The sequence below is a fragment of the Crocuta crocuta genome, unplaced genomic scaffold (genome assembly GCF_008692635.1).
Source record: "Crocuta crocuta isolate KB4526 unplaced genomic scaffold, BGI_CrCroc_1.0 scaffold25, whole genome shotgun sequence".
Taxonomy (NCBI): domain Eukaryota; kingdom Metazoa; phylum Chordata; class Mammalia; order Carnivora; family Hyaenidae; genus Crocuta; species Crocuta crocuta.
Window position 1 is genome coordinate 3096624 of NW_027532015.1, and position 26823 is coordinate 3123446.

Consider the following 26823-nt stretch of genomic DNA (forward strand, 5'->3'; position numbering starts at 1 on the left):
CTCCAGCACCCCTCTGTTCTCTATGTTTAAGAATCTCTTGTGGTTTGTCCCCCTCCCCTCCGTTCTTATATTAGTTTTGCTTCCCTTCCCCTATGTTCATCTGTTTTGTATCTTAAATTCCACATATGAGTAAAGTCACATGATATTTGTCTTTCTCTGACTAATTTCGCTGAGCAGAATACCCTCCAGTTCCATCCATGTTATTGCAAATGGCAAGATTTCATTCTTTTTGATTGCTGAGAAATACTCCACTATGTATTATATAAATATACACCACATCTTTATCCATTCATCTGTCGATGGACATTGGGGCTCTTTCCATACCTCGGCTATTGTCAATAACACTGTTATAAACATCGGGGTGCATGTGCCCCTTTGAAACAGCACACCTGTATCCTTTGGATAAATACCTAGTAGTGCAATTGCTGGGTCAGAGGGTAGTTCTATTTTTAATTTTTTGAGGAACCTCCATATTGTTTTCCAGAGCGGCGGCACCAGTGTGCATTCCCACCAGCAGTGCAAAAGAGATCCTCTTTCTCCGCATCCTGGACAACATCTGTTAGTCACTTAATTATTGCTTTCTTAGTTCCTTCATTGGCAAAACGGGTACACTCACAGTACCAGCTCGTGGCGGTTGTGAGATTTAGATGTGAGCCATCAAGCACCTAGCGCAGTGCTGGCACTCTGCAGCGCTGGCTTATTGTCATTGACCGCCAGCACTTAGCTCAGGGTCAGCCACATGGCTCCCAGTTAACACTGAGTGACTGGATAAGTGAATGAAATGAATCGGCTTCTGCATTGGACATTTTGACTCCTCTAATTCCACCGGTTGGCAAGGCCCCTGCAGCTAAAAATGGTTGCACCGTGTCATCTCTGAGCCTGGCCGGACCCCAGAGTAGATGGGACTAAGAATAGAGCCTGCTGAGCTTGATAAGAAAGACCGATCTGGGGCACACCCTGTCCCTCCAGACTCCTGCAAGCCTGGACAGGCCGCCTCTAGTCCGGGTGCGCGTCCAATCCCACAGGATAAAGCCTGTGAAGGAGAACTGCAGAGACTTTCTCTTCAACTACCCTTAACCAGAATCACGCCAGCAGATTCTGTTGGTCACTCTCAGCAGTGGTTCTACTGGCTGAGAGTAGGTTCCCTGGACTTAGAAATGAAAATAAATTTCTTTTTTTTTTTTTTTTAATTTTGAGAAAAAGAGAGGGAGAGAGAATCCCAAGCAGGCTGCACGTTGTCAGCGCAGAGCCTGATGAAGGGATTGAACTCAGGAACCGTGAGATCATGACCTGAGCTGAAGTCAGATGCTTAACCAACTGAGCCACCCAGGTGCCCCAAAGCATATTTATTTTTAGAGGGAAAGAGAGAGAGTGCACAGGGGAGGGGCAGAGAGAGAGAATCTCCAGCAAGCCCTGCACCACTAACATGAAGCCCGATGTAAACCTCAAACCCACGAACCATGAGATCATGACCTGAGCCGAAATCAAGAATTGGACGCTTAACAGACTGAGCCACCCAGGCGCCCCAGGATTTGGTTTTAAAGAAGTCTGGGTGGCTCAGTTGGTTAAGCATCTGACTTCCCAGGTCATGATTTCACGGTTCATGGGTTCGAGCCCTGCATCGGGCTCTGTGCTGACAGGCCTTGGGTCAGAGCCTGAAGCCTGCTTTGGATTCTGTGTCTCCCTCTCTCTCTGCCCCTCCCTGCTCACTCTCTCTCTCTCAAAAGTAAATAAACAATAAAAAAAAAAAAAAAAGAAAAAGAAGAAGTCTGGGTCTGAGAACTCCTGCCATTGGCAAGCTGTGTGCTCTTAGAGTAATTACTTAATCTCGCCACCTTAGTTCATCTATAAGATGGTGATAGTGTGAGTACCTACTTAATTGATTGTTCGGATTAAATCGCGCATGCAAAGTGTTTCTAATCCGGCAGATTGTAGCGGTCGTTGTTACAAATCACTGACCCGCGCTATCCGCTCTCACCCTTCCACAGGTGCAGTGCTACCCTTAGCCCTGGGTTTGGCCATCACGGCTCTGCTGCTTCTCATGGTCGCTTGCCGTCTACGCCTGGTGAAACAGAAACTTAAAAAAGCTCGTCCCATTACATCTGAGGAATCGGACTACCTCATAAATGGGATGTATCTATGAAAGTGTCATTCCAATAGCTGGGGGCGAGGGTGTTTCACTTCTAATTTATACCTATCGGGCTCCGGATATTTAGAAACCTCTCTGGTTTGAGCTGGGCTAAGAAAAATAACCAAAACCCCAGAAAATTCTGCAAACCCCAAACTTTTGTTTTTATTTATTGTAGAATGATTTTCTTCCGGAAGTATGTGAGATATTTTGAAATTTTGAGAGGAGTCTGAGTAAAGACTCACAAATCGAATTCTGACTTAATGTAAGCAGTCCCTGAACATAGCAGTTCGCAGTGAGCCGCGGCGGATCGTTCAGCGTTTGAGGGGTGGCCTGGGAATGGCGATGCTAACCCGTTACTTTTTAGAGGCCAGCCATTGGCCCCTGCCGACCTGGGACCACTTTATACCCAGCTTCCTCCTCTCCCCTTCAAAGCCTGTTTCTGTGAATGGATCTCAAGTGATCTTCAATGAGCTGATACCTAGGGCAGCAGTATCTGTACTGGAGCCCCACGAACATGTCAAGAAGGCGTTGGGAAAGGAGAATGTGAGCTTATCTCAGTGCCTCTGACATCACGTCATTTAGGGAGCCGCCTCATTAGGCCTCCCTTGGGCAGAAAACCCCAGCCTCTGGAAAACAAATAGCTGTCACGTGGTCATGAGGCGCTAGGAGACCTGGTGAAGGAGAGGGGGCAGCTCAAACATTTCAACACCCACTCGGCTGAGGGCAAAGTGGGAGGAGCACAATTAGGCCTTTCTTGAATCTACTCGACACTGCTTGGTGGTCCAGAACGCAGCAGCTTTATTTATGGAGTCGCTGGGTTTCAACACCAGTCTGTGTGGATGGAAAAGAAAAGTGCCTGCAAACCGGAAACAGAGCACTGGGTGGATTCCTGGTGCAGCTTTGGTAAAAATGCCACGTGTGTAAGTAGCAGCAGTGTCTTTCAGCCAGTGGAATTGAGCATTTTCTCCACTATTTACTTAATGCTGTAAGATGTTGTAATGTGCAGTCAGCTAATGCCAGGCTTACGCACTCCCGGAGCGTAAAGCAGGCTTGCACAAATTCATCTTTGCAGAAAACTGGCATCTAGCTTAGCATCTATCCCCTGTTCATCAGTCTAGGATTTTAAAGGCAAACTGTTCCCATCATCACTTCACGCCGGGATTACACATGTTCTAGAAAGCATTCTCCTTGAGAGGAATGTGGTGCCTGTCTATATACTCATGTGATGTTGCTATGTACATAATATGGCTTCTTCTCATCAGTGGCAAATCTTCTAAAATATCTGAATACATTGTAGAACATTCTGTTTTCAGACTGAAACCGAGGTAAGTTGTTCCTTTGGCAAAGGGCTTAATTTGGGTCCGAAATATAACGAACCCATTAACAAATGGAAAGTTCTAAAAAACAAAGAAATTGGTTACTTTTACGTCCTGAGAGGTCCAAGCATTTTGTGGAATATTTATAATTGAGCGAAGATTTGAGTCTCTCCTCGAGGGCAGGTTAGAGAAAGGGCAGCACAGACGACCTGAGGCCCTCTGTGGCCATGTGTACGCCACGTCGCTGTGTGTCGCCGTGCAGCCTACCAGCCTGGACCCATAGCTACACCCGACACGATACAAACTGCTGAGGGATGCAGCCTCCAGCACATCTTTTATACGTGAGGAAATTAAAACACGATTTAGTATTGCTATGGTGTCAAAAGACTTGAAAAAAGATGTCCCTATCTACATGTACAATAACCCTTTAATAAACTGTATTTTATTCTTACACCTTTTTAAACAGCCATTTAACCTAATCATCATAAGTTGCCATCATTTACTGAGCTGTTCCTGTATTATTACCTGGATTTAACCCTATCAACCTTATCTTGCAAAGGGGGAAATCAGGAATGAGAGGAGAATCAAGGTCTACAATTTGTGTTGTCAGATGGACTGCGTGGGGCTTTTCAGAGTCACTTTACCTGTGAGTATCTTAATTGAAGGGGTTCTGCATCTAAGATGATTTTAAAATAATTTTAAAGGGAAAGTTGTCTGCAATTTACTGCCCAAACATGTTCTTGTGTCTCGCGTATCTTTCCCTGAGAAAAGGCCCATCTGAGCCACCTTCCAGAAAACTCAGAGCTTCTCTCCTCCAGTCCTCCTACAAGCAGACAACAGCTAGTCTCCATCCTTCCAGAAGCTCGAATGTTTCCAGTCACTTGGGTATCAGGTTGTTCTCTTCCACGGGAAAATAACACTGTCTTCATCTTCCTCTCCCTTACTTTTCATAATCCGTGATTCGGCTTCACGATTCACCTCCGCACTTCCCAGCCCTCCTCAGTCACTGATGGCCGTTTCAGGTCGTCTTTATCATATTTTCCCGCAGCCCAAACGTGGAGACGCTTATTTCTATTTGTTCTTCAGTTTTGCTGTTCAAGGCAGACCTTGCTGGTGAATTAACTGGACTCCGGGTACAGAAACACAGGGCAGTGGGCCGTGCCCCAGGACACAGGGCCGCCCGGGTCCTCGCGTGTGCTGTCTCGTCAGTCACGGTGCTCTGCAACAGCAGCATCTGGGCCTGAGATTGTCCCTGGGCGTCTCTTAAGTTACACTGTCCCCAGTTTGATGTTTGGGGATTGCACCGTTTTGTTCCTATCAGAGTGACTCTGATTATTTGTTTTCTTTACTGGACTCCAAGTTTGGCCCAGCCGTTGGCGTTAAAACCGAATGAGGGTTTGTAACAAAAAACCGCCCACGCCGAATAGAGAAGGAGAAGCTTAGTTTGCTGTTCACAAATGTTCTCATCTCCCTGGCTTTTTAAGCAAATTGTGATGCTGACTTTTTCTGGGGCGCTGGCCCCATTTTCCCCAGCTCTTTTGTCTCCTGAATTCTATCTAGTATCCTAAATAAAGTGCATATTTTATAGCTACTTTAAGAGCAAACATTTTTGGGGGGGGTAAGTATAAAACCGCCAGGGATGAAAATGTGGTTAGACACACCGAAGCTGGATGTGTTCAGAAATGGACTGAGTGCTTAGGACTGAGCCTCCTCCATTAGCTACATTTAGGCCTCGGTGTGTCTTCGTTCCTGCTCATTTATTTCCTCCCATCACCTCCGTGTTTAGTCTTTATGGAAGTTACCTCACTGTAAGTTGGAAAGAGATCAACTTACAGTATCATTCAGCTTAAAGATGTTTTTATAGTTATTTCAAAACGTAGGAAACTTCTCAAAACACATTTTAAAATTACTTTAACTTTTACCAAAAAGCTTAGGGAAAATTGTACTGAGTTTATGGACTTTAAAAGTTCCTTTTTGTTTCCATTCGTCATCATTTCATATGACTGAAGACCCAAGAGTCCAAAAATATCAAAAGTCTATGTTCTCATATTTAAACAAAGCAGTTTCACAGATGAAAACAGAAATTTAGAAGAATCCCTAAATGTCTGATCTAGAGATGTGTGTATAGAATGAAGGAATCAGAACCGTGAACTATGCAATCTATCACGCCTTCAATGTCATTTGCTGTTGAAGGGGAGACAGTCTGACACTCCATTAACACCCCCACCTGTAACGTCTGGCCTGCTTTATCCAACTGTGTTCCCTACAAGCTAATCACATAAAGGAGTCAAGATCCGAAAGAAGGGCAGGTCTTCTTCCCCAGAAAATATCTTTTTATAATTGATTTACACTTGACACAATCATGTTCATATGGAAATTCTGCAGGCTCTTTCATCTGTAATGTAATTCCTAAGCAAAATCCTGACAAGATAATCAACAAAAAGCTGAAATAAACAGGGTTGGCAAAAGAAATTACTCCATGTGATGTGATCCTTTGGGGCGGGTCACAGAGACATGTTTGGGGCATGGGAACTCAAATATAAATGTCCTCAGCTGCCCCAGGTCCCTGGATTGCCACTCTCGTATTTAAGATGTCCTTGGTGCTGCAAACACCTGCCCTTTGGACAAAAAAGTATTCTTCTGATGCCCATCCTATTAGGACACTCCAGGTAAGAATGAGTTCTTCAGCTCCAGCAGCCCTCGAACTTTCTCTCATGTTGAAAAGGAAGTGAAGGGAAAGGAACGAGGGGAAAGAGAGAGAGGAAGGAGGATTCACTGGCTCAGGACAGCCTCTATGGGGACTGAAAGTCAGATGTTTTCTCTCTCGCCAGACAAGGAGCACTTCATAAAGAATCCTGGCTCAAACAACATAAAGTCAGTTATAAAGGTGAAGCCTAAAGAGGAAACTAACATCTACCACGAGAGCACCGGTAGAAGGATTAGAGATAAGGAAACTCTTGGACTAGTTTCATTTTTTATTACAATACACAACTGTGGGCTACATGGGCCGGCTAGTTTTCTTCATGCGGGCTTTTTAAAAAAAATTTTTTTTAATGTTTATTTTTGAGAGAGAGAGACAGAGCACAAGTGGGTGGGGGCAGAGAGAGAGGGAGAGACAGAGTCTGAAACAGGCTCCAGCTTCTGAGCTGTCAGCACAGAGCCCAAAGCAGGGCTCAAAGTCCGGAATGGCGAGATCATGGCCTAGACTGAAGTTGAACGCTCAACTGATTGAACCACTCAGAGCCCCTTATGCAGGATTTTCTTACTGGCAATCTATTTGAGCCACCCTTTAAGTACAATGGGGACAAAACATTGTCATCTTCCTGAAAAATGGTAGGAGAAATCAAGAGACATGGAACTGAAATCTGACCGGAACACTTTTTTAAATTAATTAATCTTTAAATGTTTATTTATTTTGAGAGAGAGCAAGTGGGAGAGGGGCAGAGAGAGAGAGAGAGAAAGAGAGAGAGAATCCAGAGCAGGCTCTGCAGTGTCAGCACAGAGCTGGACACTGGGCTGGAACTCACAACTGTGAGATCATGACCTGAGCTGAAATCAAGCTGGACACTTAACAGACTAAGCCACCCATGCACCCCAAGATCAGAGCACTTTTACTTTACTAGTGTAGCTCTTTAAGAACTTAGTGCATTGTAGGAAATGATGATTTATACTTCAAAGAATTTGGCACTTACCTAAAATAAGTTATTGGCCTTTTGAATCCCATTTAGAACACTTTATTTTATTTTTAATGTTTTTTATCTATTTCTGAGAGAGAGAGAGGCAGCATGAGCAGGGGATGGTCAGAGAGAGAGAGAGATACAGAATCTGAAACAGGCTCCAGGCTCTGAGCTAGCCATTAGCACAGAACCTGATGCAGGGCTCGAACCCACGAACCGTGAAATCACGACCTGAGCTGAAGTCGGATGTTTAACTGACTGAGCCATCCAGGCGCCCCTCCCATTTAGAACATTTTAAAAATTACCCATGTTTGCTATTTCATTTACAACATTAGCATTCAATTACCATTGTCATATGAGCTCTTTTATTGCCATTACAAACACTGGTACACTCATTAACATTTACCTGAAAACCGAAACACCTACCTCTTCTATGAAACAAAACTAAGGAGCTTTGTTTCGTGGCTAACAATCTGATGCAAAAGATGGTTTCCGATTTCAAAAGATTCATGAGCATTAAAATATTACTAAACAATGGTATCCTACTTTAAAATACATGGAGTTTTTAAGATGCCTTAGAATAGGTACATTAAGTCAATTTAACAAGTATAATCAACTTCTTTTGAGCAATGGAGGTTTTTAAAAATTAAGGGCATTGGGATTTTAAATATTTACATGGACAATGATAATGTACTATTTTCCTAAAATGTCATTTCCTCCTTAATGTTACTGATTGGAAAAGAGTTGAAATCCTCATTAGAACCTGGAATTCTTAATTTTCATTCTTAACTGAGAACTAGTTGGCCTTTAAATAAAATCAAGTCTGTAAAATCATCTTGTTTCAACAGGAACTCACCAGACTGAAAATTTTAAAAATATTTTCATTGTCCTCTTTATACTGTATAAAGGAATAGCTTCTATCAAGAAACAATGGAATGCTGAAGTTATTTTAGAGATTATGAATACTAAAGATTAAAGAAACACTTTTGATCTCTGACTGGCATTTATATAACTTCAGCTCTTTTAAAAATGCTCTTATGCCTAGTTAAAATTCATTATTGCTCTTTCTGCCACTTATCGAGGCTCCTTTAAAATCTACTCCTATTGGGGCACCTGGGTGGCTTGGTTGGTTGAGTGTCCACCTCTTGATATCAGCTTGGGTCATGATCCCAGGGCCATGAGTTTGAGCTCCACTTTGGGCTCCCTGCTGAGTGGGAACCTGCATGGGATTCTCTCTCTCTGCCTCTCTCTCTTTCTACCCCTCTCTCACTTGTGCATGTGTGTGCACCCTCGCTCTCAAAATTTAAAAACATTTAAATTTTTTTTTAATTCACAAAAGCATAAAATCCATCAGTAATGCTTGGCATGGCATTTGTCTATAACACTCAGGTAGCACTTCGGTCCTAGCCTATTTATAAACTGTCCCCTCAGCCAGACTGCAAATTCCTTGAGAGTAACGGCTTTTTTACATATGGCAGGGATTTGCATCTAATAAAATGTTAGTAATGGCTATGAAGGATACAGACTAGTTAGTGGTTAAGTTTAAGAATCAATTTAAAATCCTAAAGAACCCCTGACCTTTGAAACTACGTCAGATCACGGAGTCCTGCGCCGAAAGGGCCAATGGCCGGGATCCAGCGGCAGCAACAGCAGCAGCAAACCAGCGGGGAACAAACTCCCAAGTTTCAACCGCCAACTAATGCTAGTTTGCCGTGTGAGATCTTGCCCAAGAGACACTAGAGAGAAAACGTGTGTGTAGATTTTAAAAACCATTTTTAAGCAAGTAAAGCTTAAGGCTGTAAGAGGTGGGGGAGGTGCCACACGCACTAGGGACCGCCGTGCTGGAATGAGACACACGTGCACACAGCACAGGGGCTGCTTTGCTGAGAGCACGAGCGGTGCTAGATACACAGTTTGTAGTTTTTCAAGTTCTAGAGCCCCTAGAAAAATGAAGATCTTTTTATAAAAGTTATAAAACCACAATATTTAAACAAGATCCCAAAGTGCTACTGCCTTCTTAGAAACTCATTTTACAGTCATTATATTAATACATATTTATTTAAAGTTTATTTATTTTGAGGGCCGCCTGAGTGGCTCAGTTGGTTAAGCGTCTGACTGCAGCGCAGGTCATGATCTCACAGTTCGTGAGTTCAAGCCCTGTGTCGGGCTCTGGGCTGACAGCTCAGGGCCTGGAGCCTGTTTCAGATTCTGTGTCTCCATCTCTCTCTGCCCCTCCTCCACTCACACTCTGTCTCTCTCCTTCAAAAATAAAATAAACACCGGGGTGCCTGGGTGGCTTAGTCGGTTAAGCGTCCGACTTTCGCTTAGGTCATGATCTCACGGNAAACATTAAAAATTAAAAAAAAACAATAGGAGAAAACAGTGTAAAAAAAAGTATTTATTTTGAGAGCAAGTGTGAGTGGGGGAGGGGCAGAGAGGGAGAGAGAGAATGCCAAGCAGACTCCAAGCTATCAATGCGAAGCCCAACACAGGGCTTGAACCCACAAACCGTGAGATCATGACCTGAGCCGAAGTCAAGAGTTGGGCGCTTAACCGACTGAGTCACCCAGGCGCCACAATAAATATTTATAGATGAGATGGGTTTTGTTAAATTTATCCTTTACCTTGTTCTTCTCTGACACTAGGCCAACTCATTCATTCACTCATTCAGCATTTACTGTTCACTTAGAGGCAAGCCCCATGTTAGGCAAAGAAAAATGATAAACGAGGTATAGTCCTCACCCACTGGGAAGGGTCACAGTCTACATGTACAGCTGGAGGGATGCTATTAATCCAGGCCCCTCAGACTCGACAAAACGGAGCATCAGAACAACAGTTTTCTCTCTGTGACCTCCCTCAGCCAGCACTTTGTAGCTGCTGGACTTGCGGCTCTTCCCTCTGTATTCAAACACCACCAATGCCTCTTTGACGTTTAACTTTATTTGGCAAAGCAGCACTGCATAAACTGTTCAGTGACTAGGACCCAGCTTACACAGCATGTTAAATCCATGTACATTATCAGCAGCAAATTGGAAACAGAAAAAACAATACCGAGCTACAAGTCTCCTATAATTTTAAAGAGAGAAAGTACTATGTCAGTTATGTCCCATCTGAACAGCTAAGTGTTTTTAAAGGACATCACCTGCCATTTTCGTAAGTTTTAATATTTACAAATGCTTAGTTTTAAGGTAACAAAGCAGCTGATTGTATCTACAACATGCTACTCTAGGACACCACATCAAAAGCTTTAAAAAGGAAGCTCATCTCTATTTTCTTAGTGGCATCTAACAGACATCCAAAAACCAAGAATCTTAACTTGTGAATGGTGGTGTTATCCGGTGCACAAAAGCAATCTGATAAATTAATATCGAAATTAAGTGCCTAAGAAAAACCACTCCTCAGAATCAATTCACAAACTAAGTTTTCCATTTGGCAGAACCTCATCTTTTAATATTTTAAAGTAAAATGTGGGTGTGTTAAATTAATAAATCCACAAATTTGTACTTTGCATCATTCCTCTACCAATTCAGCTTCTGCGCCTCTTTGAAGAATGAGAAACCCTACAAAACCACACATTTTCATGCTGAAAATAATAGTGTAATGAAGTCCAAAACAAGCTGTGATGCTGTTGGGTTTCAAAAAGCTTTGAGAACTGAGATGAGCAATCCGCTGCAAAATTACATACTGGTCAAGCTGATGGCGCTTTTACAATTCGTCCCTGGGGGTGAAAAAGAGAAATATATAAGTAGGAGTTACAGACTATAAAACTTGGCTTTTCTAGTAGTTCGGATACAATTATTAAGTACGTACAAATACACCAATACCCGAGCATTAAAAAAAAAAAGGAAAAGAATAAGAAAAAGAAAAAGGCAAAGCAAACAGTCCCAAGTCCAAGCGAAAATGGGAGTCAGCCATCCACACATCCCTCATGCTGCTCTGGAATGAAATGTGAAACCTAAAGGCCCTGAATTCTTTATTTTTTAATTCAAAGATAACTTTCTTCCTTTAAGAAAATTTTAACTCTTACATCTAGGATCCTGCTAACACTATTTATTATAAAATGATGATGAGTATTTGAAGTTCAAATAACTTTTTATAGGTACATTCACAACACTGGACAAAAAGTTGGTCTTTTGCTTAGAGTGTCCGCTAGCAATTGCTGAGTAGGTCCATCTCAACCCAAACTCTCTGGAAGAAAAAGCATCATCTGGAGGAGTACACATCTCAGAAGGCAGCTTCATCAGCTCCAAAAGAAACCATTTGCGCAGCCAGGTGCAGCACTGTACCGGCGACTGCCAGAGACAGGAAGGAAGGAATAAAAATGCGGCCTAAATGAATTGTGTGGGATATAAATTATACTCCAATAAAGCTGTTAAAAGTGAAAAAATACAGCTATCAAAAAAGCCAAAAAGCTTCGTATTAGAGGGCAATCTGAGTGACAAAAACATTGCTAGATATTTAAGAATTTTTCAAGTAAAGAAGTATGATGTTTTCAACTAAATTTCAAATGATTTCAAGAAACAATATGATATATATGTATATATATAGAGAGAAAGAGGGGTGAGAAAGCGAATGTACAAAAATGCTAACAATTGGTAACTCTGGATGAAAAGATGCAGAAATTCTTTGTGCTATTCTTACAATTTGTAATAAATATTAAAAAGTTTTTAAAAAGTTATTAAAATTAATTTGAAGGGAAGGGAAGTAAAAAGCTAAAATTTCCCAGGTATGTGGTGAATTAAGAGACTATCAGACACCGTGCTTTCTTTTAAAACTAAATTTTGTAAACTGTGAGAAATTAGTTTAAAAAATTACATCTCCCATAAGCTGCCTTTGTCATAGAGTACTGGATTATCTGTTAAATGATAAATGATCATTTCTGGTTCCTTTCAATATAGTCTTCTAAATAATATAAATACTAGAATTCTCATAGAACAGCTTTTATTTAAATTCATGCAAGCATTAAAATATTTAAACTGCAAAGATTTCACTTGCAAAGCGCTCTTTTCATAAATTCACTTATCCTTTTTAAAATATACATGAAGGTACTACTGGTTTTATAAAATAATTTACCATATTCGATTTATCCGTTGCAAGGCATTAAGAATATTATAAATCTATATCCTTATTGCCCACAACATAGTACAACATTTCCAAATATCCTCTTCAATCAAAAAAAATTTTTTTAAAAGGATAAAAACTCTCAACAAACTAGGTATAGAGGAAACGTACCTCAACATAATAAAGGCCATATATGACAAGCCCACAGCTAACATCATACTCAACGGTGAAAAGCTGAAAGCTTTTCCTCTAAGATCAGGAACAAGACAAGGATGCCCACTCTCGCCACTTTTATTCAACATAGCACTGGAAATCCTAGCCAGAGCAATTAGGCAAGAAAAAGAAATAAAAGGCATCAAAATCGGAAAGAAAGAAGGAAAACTGTCTCTTTTTGCAGACGACATATTATATACAGAAAACCCTAAAACCACCAAAAAAAATCAAAACTAATGAACTAATTCAATGAAATTTCAGGAAAGAAAATCAGTATACAAAAATCAGTTGTGTTTCTATACACCAATATTGAACTATCTGAAAGAAATTAAAACATTTATAATTGTATCAAAAAGAATAAAATATCTAAAACAAATTTAAACAAGGTGAAAGATCTGTACACTGAAAAGCATAAGACATTATGAGAGACACTGAAGAAGACACAATGCTCATGGATTGGAAGAATTAATACTGTTCAAATATCCATATTACCCAAAGCAATCTACTGATTCAATTCAATCTGTATCAAAATCCCAACAGCATTTTTCACAGAAATGGAACCACCCTAAAATTTGTAAAGAACCACAAAGAGCCCCAAATAGCCAAAGCAATCTTTAGAAAGAAGAACAAAGCTGGAGGTATTACACTTCCTGGTTTCAAACTATATTACACAGCTAGAGTAATCAAAACAGTATGATATTACCATAAAAGAGACACGTGGGTCAATGGAACAGAACAGAGAGCCCAGATGTAAACCCACACATATATGGTCAATTAATTAAGGAACCAAGAATAGACAATGGGGATAAGACAGTGTCTTTTGTAAATGGTACTGGGAAAACTAGCCACATGCAAAAGAATGAAACTGGCCCATTTTACACCATACACAAAAAAAATCAACTCCAAATGATTAAAGAATTGAACGTAAGACCTGAAACCATAAAACTAAACTTAATGTGGTAATCATTTTGTAGTATATACATATATCAGCTCACTGTGTTGTACACGTAGAAGTAATGTAATGCTATGCCAATTATATCTCAGTAAACCTGGGGAAAGTCATATTGTAAAAAAAAACTAACAATGTGGGACAATACTGACATTTTATTAAATAAAAAAGATTATAAAATTATATGATCTCAGAATTACAAAAGAGCTATATATAGAACTATGGATAAGAGAGTAAAAAAAATATATATATCTATCTACCAAAATGTCAATAGTGGTTATCTCCAGGTTCTAGCACTGTGGGTAATTTTTATTTCATTCTTTGTACTTCTAAAAATTTTTACATGGCACATGCATTATTTTGGTAGTCAGAAACAGTATTATTAAAAACAAATAGAAGGAAATGTATAGCACTAAAAAAAGCACTAAAAAAAGGAAAAGGAAAAGAAATTAAGTTTATAATAAGACTTGAATCTTAACATTTAGGGCACCAAAGAAAACCAAAAGTTTGCTATCAGTGCATGTGTAACCTTGTCACATCCTATTACTCCAAAATCTATATAAATTTCAAGGTTTTTATTTTTCCATTTAATGTTCCAAATTCTACATAAATATCTTTATCTGACGTACACACATAGATCACTTACAATAAAAAGTATTATGTCCTGGGGCTCCTAATTAGCTCAGTCGGTTAAGCGTCCAACTCTTGATTTTGGTTCATGGTTTGTGAGATCAAGCCTTGCATCGGGTCTGTGTGGAGCCACTTAAGATTCCCTTTCACCCTCTCTCTATGTCCCTCCCTTGCTCTCTCTCTCTCTCAAAATAAATAAACTTTTTAAAAAAAGTATTATGTCCTAATTTCTAGAAAGACTCTTTAAAATTGTTATATAAGTGCTAAATACATTCATTAGGTTAATAATTATATATATTATTTTATTATATAACATATACTTAATAACTTATTAGGTTAATAACTTTAACCTACTAACATTTAGTATTATATATTCTTTATCAAGAACAAAAGAAAAGATGTATTACCAGGAAACAATAAAACCCATGAATGTTTTCTAATAAATTGGTTTTCTGAGGTAATAAAGTAAATTGTACAAAGCTTTGAGACATAAAAAGAATTCCAAAAGCAACAAAATATATCCGTGCCTTTAAGAGTGCAAAATGTGTGATAATGCTGTAACGTCTGCCGAGAAATTGAAAAGGGATAATATGGAATGGTACAGAACACAGGGTAAACTGGATACCCTGGGAAGTAGGCTGTCGATCTTAGAAATGCCCAACTGATTCACAACAGTGTTTCATGTGTTTAACATGTTTTTCACTTTAAGATGACATTGATAAACAAAGTACTTATAGGATGAGAATCCTGACACATTCCTCAGTTTCACAAACCAGAGATGAACTTATTTCATGGACTCTCGTGGCTATTAAAAACAAAAATAAAACTTACCAGATGATTAACAAAATACTGATCTCTACATATATAAAATGAATATACTTATGTTAAATAAAATACAAATTTAAAAAGTATGAAGAGCTTATGAAGCAACTAATACAACTATGACACATCCATGTCATGAACGTAATACCGCATGTTCTAGATCTATGGCTCCTACATCTCGCATCCTCTCTTCTTTAACACTCCACCAAAGTCAGAAGTGACATTCTTTCCAAGCACAAGGAAACACAAGTCTAAGTGCAGGTGTGGGGCTCTATGTGGCATAAGAATGCAGCACGCCCACCACCTAGTGCTCTTGTTTTCTATCGAAGCTCCCAGCAAAGACTGGGCCTCACCCTCACAGAGCACTGCAACTGGCTCTGGATTCCTCAGGAAGAGAAGGACGGAAAGCTGGTGAGAAACAGGAGAAGGTTCAGAAGCAAGCATGAGGATGAGCTGTTAAATTAATCTGGAAGAAGATCTGAAAGAACAGAGATCACCTAGCCTGGCAATAAAACTGACTAGCAGCTTTTTAGATGGTAATTCCCAAATGTGGGATGAACACTCAGTAAGTCTGGCACAAAAACAGACACATAGACCAATGGAAGAGAATAGAGAACCCAGAATTGGACCCAAAAACGTATGGCCAATTAATCTTTGACAAAGTGGGAAAGAGTATCCAATGGAAAAAAGACAGCCTCTTTAACAGATGGTGCTGGGAGAACTGGACAGCAACAAGACACAATGAAACTAGACTGAATGAAACTAGACCACTTTCTCACACCATACATAAAACTAAACTCAAAATGGATGAAGGACCTGAATGTGAGACAGGAAACCATCAAAACCCTAGAGAAGAAAGCAGGAAACAACCTCCTTGACCTCAACCGCAGCAACTTCTTACTTGACACACCCCCAAAGGCAAGGGAATCAAGAGCAAAAATCAAATATTGGAACCTCATCAAGATAAAAGCTTCTGCACGGCAAAGGAAACAATCAATACAACTAATAGGCAACCAACGGAATGGGAAAAGATAGTTGCAAATGACATATCAGATCAAGGGCTAGTATCCAAAATCTATAAGGAACTCACCAAACTCCACACCTGAAAAACAAATAATCCAGTAAAGAAATGAGCAGAAGACATGAACAGACACTTATCCAAAGAGGACATCCAGATGGCCAACAGACACCTGAAATGATGCTCAGCATCCCTCATCATCAGGGAAATGCAGATGAAAACCACACTGAGATACCACCTCACGCTGGTCAGAGTGGCTAAAATGAACAAATCAGGACACTATAGATGCTGGCGAGGATGTGGAGAAACGGGCACCCTCCTACACTGTTGGGAATATAAACTGGTGCAGCCCCTCTGGAAAACAGTGTGGAGCTTCCTCAAAAAATTACCAGTAGAACTCCCCTATGACCCAGCAATAATAGCACTACTAGGAATTTACCCAAGGGACACAGGAGTGCTGTGCATAAGAGCACATGTACCCCAATGCTCATAGCAGCACTCTCAACAATAACCAAATCATGGAAACAGCCTAAATGTCCATCCATCAACTGATGAATGGATCAAGAAGATGTGGTTTATTTCTACAATGGAATACTACATGGCAATGAGAAAGAATGAAATCTGGCCATGTGTAGCAACATGGACGGAACTCGAGGGTGTTATGCTGAGCAAAATAAGTCAGGCAGAGAAGGACACATACCATATGTTTTCACTTATAAGTGGAACAGGATAAACTTAACAAAGGACTATGGGGGAGGGGAAAGGGAGAAAATAGTTGGGGAGAGGGAGGGAGGCAAACCATGAGAGACTCTTGAATACTGAGAACAAACTGAGGGCTGATAGGGGTGGGAGAGAGAGGAAGGGAGGTGATGGGCATGGAGAAGGGCACTTGTGGGGATGAGCACGGGGTGTTATATGGAAACCAACTTGACAATAAACTATAAAAAGAAGAAAGAAAGAAAGAAAGAAAAGAAAGAAAGAAAGAAAGAAAGAAAGAAAGAAAGAAAGAAAGAAAGAAAGAAAGAAAGAAAGAAAGAAAGAAAGAGGTAGGCGACTCTTTTTAACCACATTATAGCCTTACTACCACTGCCTTAATTCAGGCCACCACCATTTCATCCCTAGCTTGGATAACCACATTCTGTTTCTAACTCTAGCTCTGTTCCTTTCCAATCTACTGTCTACGCCACGGCCACAGTCATCTTTCTGAAATGAAATTCTGACCACTTCACGGTCTAGCTTCAACACTTGGATTACTCTCCTACACACACTACACTCTAATTGCCGGTTTGTCTTCTTCAGATTTGTTTGGCTCTCCCGCACCACTAAAAGTCCCATGGGAACAGTAGGTTTCAAGTTCCCAGCTCTGTATCCAGGGCCCCAGTACAGTCCCTGGCAATGCTGCCTCTGCTCCCAGTGAGTTCCAATAAAATTGTGTCCTCCCCGTATGCCCTAGCACGGCAGGTCCCTGGTCATGTCAACACCGTTTACTGATGCCCATAACCTTGCCCATATTTCTTTGAATAGTCCTTTCACTAAAATCACTTCAAAATCCTAGCTGGGCATACTTCGTTTCCTGCCTCCACCCTGCCGGAGAGTTTAAGAGTACAAATATAAACAGTGGATTAATGGTCTCTTTTAAGTTTGTTTTCAAATTTTGTTTCACCTTTACATTCTTTAAACCTACACTTCTGAAAGATTTACAATTAAGTAACTGATTGTCTTTGTCATTAAAACTACATCTTTGGGGGTACCTGGCTGGCTCAGTTGGTAGAGCATGTGACTCCTGATCTCAGGGTCACGAGTTCAAGCCCCACACTGGGCACAGAGCTTACTTAAAAACCAAAACAAAACCAAAAAAAAATCAAACTACATCTTTGGATGTAGGAAAACGTGTTTGAACAAACAAAAATTTACCATGGAAAGAATGAGGAAGTCCACCTAGTACAACTAGGGAAATGTCTCCAGGGATATGTACATGCAAAACTGCTCAATCTTTTAAAAAGTTGAAGAAATCTTTTCTTTACAAAGAAACACATATATGTATATCTAAATATTTGGTACGTGACTAAATATTTGTTCATAAATTTAAAAATTATTCTCAATTTAATACAAATAGTTAAGTGTTATGAGGGGTGAATATAGGTGCTATGGAAACCTAGAGTTTATATGACCTGGGAAGTGGGGAGAACCTCTTCATGAACAAAAACAGGACGGAGGGGCGCCTGGGTGGCTTAGTCAGTTAGGCGTCCGACTTTCGCTTAGGTCATGATCTCACTGTTCGTGGGTTCGAGCCCCGCGTCGGGCTCTGTGCTGACTGCCAGCTCAGAGCCTGGAGCCTGTTTCAGAGTCTGTGACTCCCTCTCTCTCTGACCCTCCCCTGCTCAAGCTGTCTCTCTCTCTCTCCTAGAAATAAATAAAAAATATTTAAAAAAAAAAAAACAAAAAAACAAAAAAAAAAAACAGGACGGAAACCAAGGCTGCACGGAAAATGAGGTGGACCCTAAGCAGGTGAAGGTCTAAGCTTCGGTGTCATTAGCTTCATGCTAAACCCACCTCGGCTTATTATAAAAACAAAACACCTTTTTGTAAGTCCTTCATCATCAAATTGACAGTGGAATGCCCAATACTAACATTTATTGTGTATAAAAGAAAATTTTAAACTTATTAATGAAAATCCGAACTCTTACTTGGTATCGAATTTCAGTAAATTCAGTGATGTCTGCCCCTGTTATACAACAGCAGTTAGACTGTTAGTAACAATATAACCATCCTAGAAGCAAAGTCGAGGCAGGTTGCAATTAGTTGTTAAAAACTGTGTGATTTTAACTGACAAGACACAGCTTTTTCATTTTTTTTAAAGCAGTGGCACTGCTCCAGGTTAAAATTCAAAGAAAAGAGCTATATCCATATTAAGTGAAGAATGAAATGCAATTCCTAGTAAGATATCCCAGAAATGGCCAATCAGAATTTAAAGAAAAACTCAGTTTTGAACAAACTGAGTTAGATTCATTACTATTTTTGCAGTTAAACATTTATTCAAAAGGTGTCTTCCTGCTTTCCATAAAAGAAAATTGAGGTCTATTTAAGTGATAGTCACCATTTTACTTACTAAAAAAATAAAAATAATCATCTTAAAATAAGTACCCCTGTCAAAAAAAAAAAAAAAAAAAGAGATTCTAAAACAGGGAACTGTAAAGCCTTTCTTATTTTGGCATTTAATTTTCAGTAGTCTTCGCTAGTGTCTCTCTTACTTATTGATTTCACTCCTTCCCACCGGAGGACGTGGGGAGGGGGAGGGGGGAGGAGAGAGGAAGAAGAGAAACCTGGGCTTCAAACAAAATATTCAGATTATGCTGAGACACAAAACACAAAACAGGAGGCACTGTAATGAGCCATGCTGTACTGAGATTATGCTGCATGCTGTTGGCCCTTTGGGCGGGTTTGTGAGACCTGGGCACTCGCTTTCAGCTTAGAGAAACCCCCCACCCCCCCAGGGGCTCAGAGTGGCTTCAAAACGGGCTGGCCAGTTCTATAGACTGCGACAAGTTTATTCCTTATAGTGGCTCCGAAACAGCAGCTGAATGTAAAACAGGCACAGGTTGTCAGACAGAATGTCAATGCACCCGACTGCAAGAGAGAAAGCGAGCTGAGGAAGAACATCCTCTCCGGGATTCTGACACCTTGGAAAACTGGCACAAGAGTATCTCTTCCTTTCTTTCTCTTTACAAAACGGTACAACAGGGTGTGAACGGGGCAGGGAATGATGGCCCCTTCTCTTCAGACCAAAGCCTTTGTCTCCAGGACCTTACAGCAGTTACAAAAATGATCTGTGAATATAGAACATTAATGGCTGATAATAAATTATCCTTAGAAAGTTCTGAACTGTGGCTAAAAGCCTCTTTGGAAAAAAAAAAAAAAAAAAGGAAAAAAACCTCCACCTTTGTGCCAGCCAAGTCTCACCCCCCTTTCCCAAAGATATGAGTTAAACCAAAAGAAGGGCAGACTCATGCAAACTTTGTCTAGACTTTTAATGCGGTGAATTTCTGATGTTAAAATGGAGGAGCATAAAGGTGACAACCAAAAAAGCAGCTCTTGCGGTCTAACATGTTAGAATCCACACCCTTCACCTTGCGCGTGTGGAAGAGGAAAGAGCAGAAGATAAAATCACTTCCACCTGGACCACTGCTTCTCTCTGTCTGTTAAAGGCACGTAGATCACCCCCATGAGGGGCTTCATCCTGACGCTGCCGTCCTGCAGCTTGTCGTACTGCTCCAGCATCTGGTTGCCGCCTGCGGGCCCGACGGGCAGGATCAGCCTCCCACCAGGCTTTAACTGGTCTATCAGCTAAAGGAAAAAGACGTACACACTGAGTTACAGATCTTACGTGAAGAGCCATTTGACATCGCCACAAACCACTTCCTGCGTCCACGGGCAGAAAGCAGAGATGTGACGTAGTACAGATGTACCTGGTTAAACGTATTACTCAGTTACCCGCCCACTGGTGACGAGAGGGACTGCGGTCTTACTCACCTCTGTGCCCCTGGCCTCTAACAGGACATGGCACACAGCGCGGCTCGCAGTGTTCGAGCTTAGGCACATAATGCAGAACTACCCTCTCTTGAGAGGATCAAAGGCAAAGAAGAAAATTCCAGTGCCTGTTTGGAATCTTTGTGCTGAGGGGTGGAGAAGGGAGCGGGCAGTGCAGGAAACCAGCAAGGAAGCCCTAGCCTTCACTGAAGAATTTAGGGTATCACTGAAACAAAAACAAGGGGGCCTCGGTTTGATGACTGAATTCAGGATTACTGGCACCAGGGCAAAGGAAGGCAGGGCTGGAGTTCCTGAAGCCTTAGAGTGAGGATTCCCTTGGGGCACCTCGGTGGCCCAGGTTATGATCTTGAGGCTCACGAGTTCGAGCCCCACATCGGGCTCTGTGCTGACAGCTAGCTCAGAGCCTGGAGCCTGCTTCAGACTCTGTGTTTCTGTCTCTCCCTTCTCCTCCCCTGGTCTCTCTCTCTCAAAAATAAATTAAAAAAAAAAAAAGAATGAGGACGCCCTTGTCAATAAAAAACCGAGACTACTCAGTGAAAGCCCTTTTGGCCAGAAAACATTTAAATCCTATGTTACTGTTTGAATGTGGCCTTCAAACGACTAGTAATCAAAGACGGTAAAGAAGAAACTTTACTTCGAAGGTATCATCTCTCTCTTAAACCAGATGTCCTAACTTCTGAGATCTCATGACTTCCTCTTTTGATTTTTCATACTGTCTCTCTCTTCCCTTGTTTTTTGATATTATTAAACCGATTCCTCTAGAAGTATTCTGTGAAGCAGTGCATAGAATATTTTAAAAGAGAGAGATGATGAGATCTTCAAGTCTAAAACGATCTTTATTTTACATATTTGACAATGTGTGGGTACAGAATTCAAGGCTGGAAGTCATTTTCAGTTCAGATTTGTGATGGTTTGTTCTTCTGACTTGTTGATTCTCTTTTTTTTAGTTGATTTATTTATTCTGAGGGGGAAGAGAGAGCACAGCACGTGGTAGGGGCAACCAGGGAGAGAATCCGAAGCAGGCTCCATATTAGCGCAGAGCCTGACCAGGGGCTTGGAGATGATATCAAGAGTTGCAATCAATGGACTGAGTCACACAAGTGCCCTTGACTTTCTGATTCTAATGCTGCTGTTCTGCAATCTGATGCCTTTCTAATCACCAATCCTTAACAGATTAAGTTTTATTGTTCTGGAAGCTTTTAGCATCTCCTCTTTATCCCGGATATTCTGGAATTCCATGGTATTTTTCCTATCTCTCTTTTTTTACATTTATTTTTGAGAGAGAGAAACAGAGACAGAGATAGAGCATGAGTGGGGTAGGGGCCAAGAGAGAAGGAGACACAGAATCTGAAGTAAGCTCTAGGCTTGAACACACAAAGGGTGAGATCATTACCTGAGCCAAAATCAGACACTTAACTGAGCCACTCAGGTGCCCCTAAAATTTATTTATTTTGAGAGAGAGAAAGCAGAGGGCAGAGAGAGAGAGAGAGAGAGAGAGAGAGAGAGAGAGAGAATCCCAAGCAGGCTCTGCACTGTGAGAGGAGAGCCTGATGCAGGGTTCCTACCCATGAACCACAAGATCATGACCTGAGCCAAAACCAAGAGTTGGATGTTCAACCAACTGAGCCACCTGGGCACCCCTCCCTTTTTTAAAAAAATTATCATACTGGGCACTCAATAGATCTTGTGAAACTACAGAATCATGTCCTTCAGATCTCAAAAATTTTCTTACTTAGGGCTTAGCACTAATTGTTCCTCATACAGAATTTCCAGTGGCAGCCCCTCTTTTCAGACCCATGCTTCATCTGTGATTTCCAAGGTCCTGATGCCTTCTATTTCTAAGCCCTTTCAAAGTTCTGCAGAGTAGGGGCCCCTGGGTGGCTTCCTCAGTTAAGCGTCCAACTACAGCTCAGGTCACGATCTCACTGTTCATGAGTTTCAGCCCCGTGTCAGGCTCTATACTGAGCGCTAGGAGCCTGGAGCCTGCTTTGAATTCTGGTTCTCTCTCTCTGCCCCTCCCTTGCTTGTGTGTTCTCTCTCAAAAATAAATTAATAAAACTTTAAAAAAAAAAGTTCTGCAGAGCAAACGGCTTCAGCAATGATTCTCTCTGCAGCCTCTTTAGCCCAACTTCCTCTGCCCTCCTGGGTCAGTTATTACTCCATCTGCTTTCTGTCTGCACACGCCACAGGGTTCAGGAGTGCAGTGCAATCTCCTAGAGAATGAAATACGGACTTTGTGTTTCTGTTTCTTGTTTTTCCAGTTGTTTTGAGGTGATATACAAGAGAAGGCATAAACGTCTTTTCTGTTACCTTGAAACCAGAAAGCCCCTCCCTTCAGCATGTCTCCCTTTAATCAGATGTATAAAGACCCCTATAACACTTCCACATGCTACTGCAAACATTTAAATTCACATTGAGCTAAAGCCAGAAATACCCTTCAAGATCATTTCAGGGTCTTAGTGGGGAAGATAAGCCCTGTGTTTAAATACAGTTCTATTTCACATCTTAATTGTCCTTACTAGGCTGTATTATAAATATAAATAAGTAAACAGGTACATAAATAAATAAATACCTATGTATCATGTGTCCATATGTGACCATTCACTGAGCTATTCATTTATGACTTGTACATCTTTTTCTTTTTTTTTTTAATGTTTATTTTTGAGAGAGAGAGGAGAGTGAGACAGAGCACAAGCAGGGTAGGAACAGAGAGAGAGGGAGACACAAAATCTGAAGCAGGATCCAGGCTCTGAGTTGTTGGCCCAGAGCCTGACATGGGGCTTGAACTCATGAATTGAGAGATCATGATCTGAGCCAAAGTCGGCCGCTTAACTGACTAAGCCACCCAGGCACCCCAACTTGTACATCTTTCTACAGTACATCTTTCTATTTCTATATGTATGAATACACATATATACATATATATATATATATTTTTTTAATAAACTCTATGCCACACATGGGGTTCAAACTCAGGACCTTGAGGTCAAGATTTGCATGCTCTACTGACAGAGTTAGTCAGGCATCCCCTCTACAGCATATTAATCCTCCAATTTAAATGTGGTTAGGGGTGCCTGGGTGGCCAGTTGGTTGGGCGTCTAACTCGATTTCAGCTCAGGTCATGATCCCAGGGTGGTGGATCAAGTCCCATGTCTGGCTCCACCCTGAGCATGGAGCCTGCTTAAGATTCTCTCTCTCTCTCTCTCTCTCTCTCTGCTCTTCTGCCTCTCTTCCTCACTCACACTCTCCCTCTCTCTAAAATTAAGAAAAAGATAAAAAATAAAAAATAAAATGTGTTAAAACCACTGGTTTAGTTTAGTTTTTTTTTTTTTTTTGAAATAGGCAACACAGCCAGAGAAAATAAGTAATTTTCCCAGTCATTCAACCAATAAGCAGCAAGTCAATGACCAGAACAAGCTCCCTAACTTTTAGCTTCTCATGAACTCATCTCCACATATAGAAAAGAACTTTTCCAAACTGAGGAGTGGCTGAGACTGGGCAGAAGAGGCAGTGTCCCTCTCGGCCCCGAGTCATCTAGTCCAGAACTGTGGAAAACTCAGACACCATAGAAGCCTAAGATCTCAGTGAACTTAATCAAGGATTATTAAGGGTGACATGTTTATCAGTCTTACTAAAATAAAAAACCAACTTTGTACTTAAATATTTTTTGCTTATGTAATATACAATACTAGAATATCCTTCCCTCTTATCGCAACTATGCAAACCCTACTGTTCTTTAAGATTCAGTTCCAATTCCATTCCTGCATATAGTTTCACTGATGACTCCATTCCATTGCCTCTCTCCCTTGAACTCTTACAGTACGGATTTTCTTAACCCATCAATATGTATTACGTGGCGATGATATGCTATCACATCGTTAATTTCCCTGTTATATGTATGACACTTATATCCAGAATATAAGCTTTGTGAGGGTAAAGTGGATGACAAATACTTCTGGGTCTCACCCATGCACTCAACAATCTTGCATGTTTTGGTATTTAATAAAATACCAAGTGATTATCAGATTATAAACTCCAGATGGATTTTCCTAATTCTATTAGAATACTAGTTCTTAAATGGATCAAACACTGCTTCAAATAAGACAGCTACAAATTGTGATTTAGTAATCTTCAAACCATTTACACAACTCTGTATATGAAAAAAAAAACCTGCGTACTAAGTATAATTAAAATGCATGACATAAAAGTCTAAATATGTTTTGAACATCATCCAGAAGTCATTTCTCTATAAATCTTTTATAGCTTTAGTTGACGAAAGCACAAAAACACAGGGAAAAAACCCAACTCACTGCCTGGGGCACAACTGGGGCTGCAGCTCCTACATGAATAGCATCATAAGGGGCTTCTTCGGCATATCCCATTCTTCCATCTCCCACTGAAAGAAAAGAAATCATGCTTTTAAAAATCTGTTCGGATCGAACTACCCACTGTGAAGAATTATAGGAGGTTTAAAGCAGAGCAAGAGAGACTTAATAAATGATGCTGGGACACCAGGATATTTATATGAGAAAATATATACTTGAACCTCTACCTCTTACATATATAAAAATCAATGTCAGAAAGATCAAAGATCTAAATGTGAAAAGGTAAAATGATAATGCTTCTGAGAAATAACATAGAGTCATATCTTCATGATTTTAGAGTAGCCTTAAAGAGGACACAGAAAGCAGAAAGAAGCTGGTAAGTCTGATACATTAAAATTAAGTATTTCTATTTATCAAGAAAGTACCAATATGAGTGAAAAGGCAAGCTATGGAGTGGGAGAAGAGATTACAATATGTACAAAAAGACAAAGGGCTAATCTATAGAAGTCTATAAAGAGAAATATGAACAACTGAATAGCTGAAAATGGTCAAACAAAAGAAACAATGTTCGACCTCACTGGTTAAGAGGAAAATACAAAATTAAAACCATAAAGAGACACTGCTCTATACTCACTAAGTGGGTAAAAAGAAAAATCTAACAGTATCAAGTGTTGATAAGATATAGAACACAATGTAAACTGGTTCGATCACTTTTAAAAAGTTTTGCAGGGGCGCCTGGGTGGCTCAGTTGGTTGGGTGTCCGACTTCGGCTCAGGTCATGATCTCACAGTTGGTGGGTTCGAGCCCCGCGTCGGGCTCTGTGCTAGCTCAGAGCCTGGAGCCTATTTTGGATTCTGTCTCTTCCTCTCTCTCTGACCCCTACCCTGCTCATGTTGTCTCTCTCTCAGAAATAAATAAAACATTAAAAAAATAACAGTATCTATGGTTCCCTACAAACTTACAATAATACTCTACATAAATAAATGCTTGCATTATGAGTGCATATATGCATTTGGTCCTTTGTACACATTTGTTCATAGCAGCTTTCTAATTCTCCAAGTTAGAAACAACTCAAAATATCCATCTGTGGTAGAATAAACACTTTTACAGTAGAATATTATACAGCAATAAAAATTAACCATATGATAAGATGGATGAGTCTTACAAATATAACATTGAATGAAAGAAGTCATTTATCATAGACTATATACAGTATGGTTTCATTTATTTAAAGTTCAAAATTAAATCAAACATTGTCTACGGAAGCGCATTAGGTAGTAAATGAACGTAAGTAATGACACTGGTTACCACCAAGGAGCAGGGAAAGAGTTCTGAGGAGGGAAAAGCATGCAGAGGACATGCAAGCTGCCAATAACGTGCCCTTTCTTGATCAGTGTGGTAATTCAAAAGGTGTTTGCTAAGCTTCTCATTTATGCTTTAAGCGTGTTTTGATGTTTGTTGTTTCTTGTAACAGGACAAAGTGTGTTCTCGTGGAAATATGTCCGCTGTATACCACTGAATGGAGAAAAGCAAACTACAGAACAGAACGTAGGAGTCAATTTAAAAAAAAGTGTGTATATGTATATTTATTCACATATATTATGTCTAGAAAAATTAAGAGGGAAAAGGAGGGGGTTTCTTTTTTATCTTACACATTTCTGCACTTTAAATTTTTTATAACAGGCACTTGCCATTTCGCTATTACTTCTTAGAAAGCAATGAAAAAAGAACTCACAACATGAGCATTTTCTGAAACAGTGGACAGTCACGTCACCATCCATGGTCAAAGCAGAGCCAGCCTAACAGTTTACAGTAACTGTTTCCTTAGTTACTACTTTAAAGTGAATGTTGGGAAAAAAAAAAAAAGGCAAAAACTAGCTTGAGTACTATTTAGCTTGCACGGGATCTTCTGAAAATAAAAATTCTCTAGAGAGGAGATTTTTACAGTTTTCTGATACTCACCAACCAGCTGCACTCTCCCGGAAGACAAAAGCATTGGATCATCCTTTTTGACATTATTTATTGAGTCGTCTACTAGCTCTTTAATGTGGTCAATTCCTATGACTTTTCCAGCAGATCCAACCTGGAAATGAGGAAATAATTCAACAGCTCACTGGCCTAAATTTGTCTTTC

At 40.4% G+C, this 26823-nt stretch overlaps 2 protein-coding genes across 2 annotated transcripts in view; one reads left to right on the forward strand and one right to left on the reverse strand.

The window, feature by feature from the left end:
• The window catches only part of LRP11 (LDL receptor related protein 11), a 63901-nt gene extending 57979 nt beyond the window's left edge, over window positions 1–5922 (forward strand). Inside the window, exon 9 of the mRNA XM_077776154.1 lies at window positions 1989–5922. Within this exon, the coding sequence (XP_077632280.1) occupies window positions 1989–2143 (155 nt within the window). The 3' untranslated portion in view covers window positions 2144–5922. The remainder of the gene's footprint in view (window positions 1–1988) is intronic.
• Window positions 5923–10044: 4122 nt separating this feature from the next.
• The window catches only part of PCMT1 (protein-L-isoaspartate (D-aspartate) O-methyltransferase), a 53273-nt gene continuing 36494 nt past the window's right edge, over window positions 10045–26823 (reverse strand). Inside the window, exons 8-11 of the mRNA XM_077776155.1 lie at window positions 26653–26773; window positions 24676–24761; window positions 19992–20161; window positions 10045–10842 (exon numbers count right to left, since the gene is read on the reverse strand). Of these exons, the coding sequence (XP_077632281.1) occupies window positions 10830–10842; window positions 19992–20161; window positions 24676–24761; window positions 26653–26773 (390 nt within the window). The 3' untranslated portion in view covers window positions 10045–10829. The remainder of the gene's footprint in view (window positions 10843–19991; window positions 20162–24675; window positions 24762–26652; window positions 26774–26823) is intronic.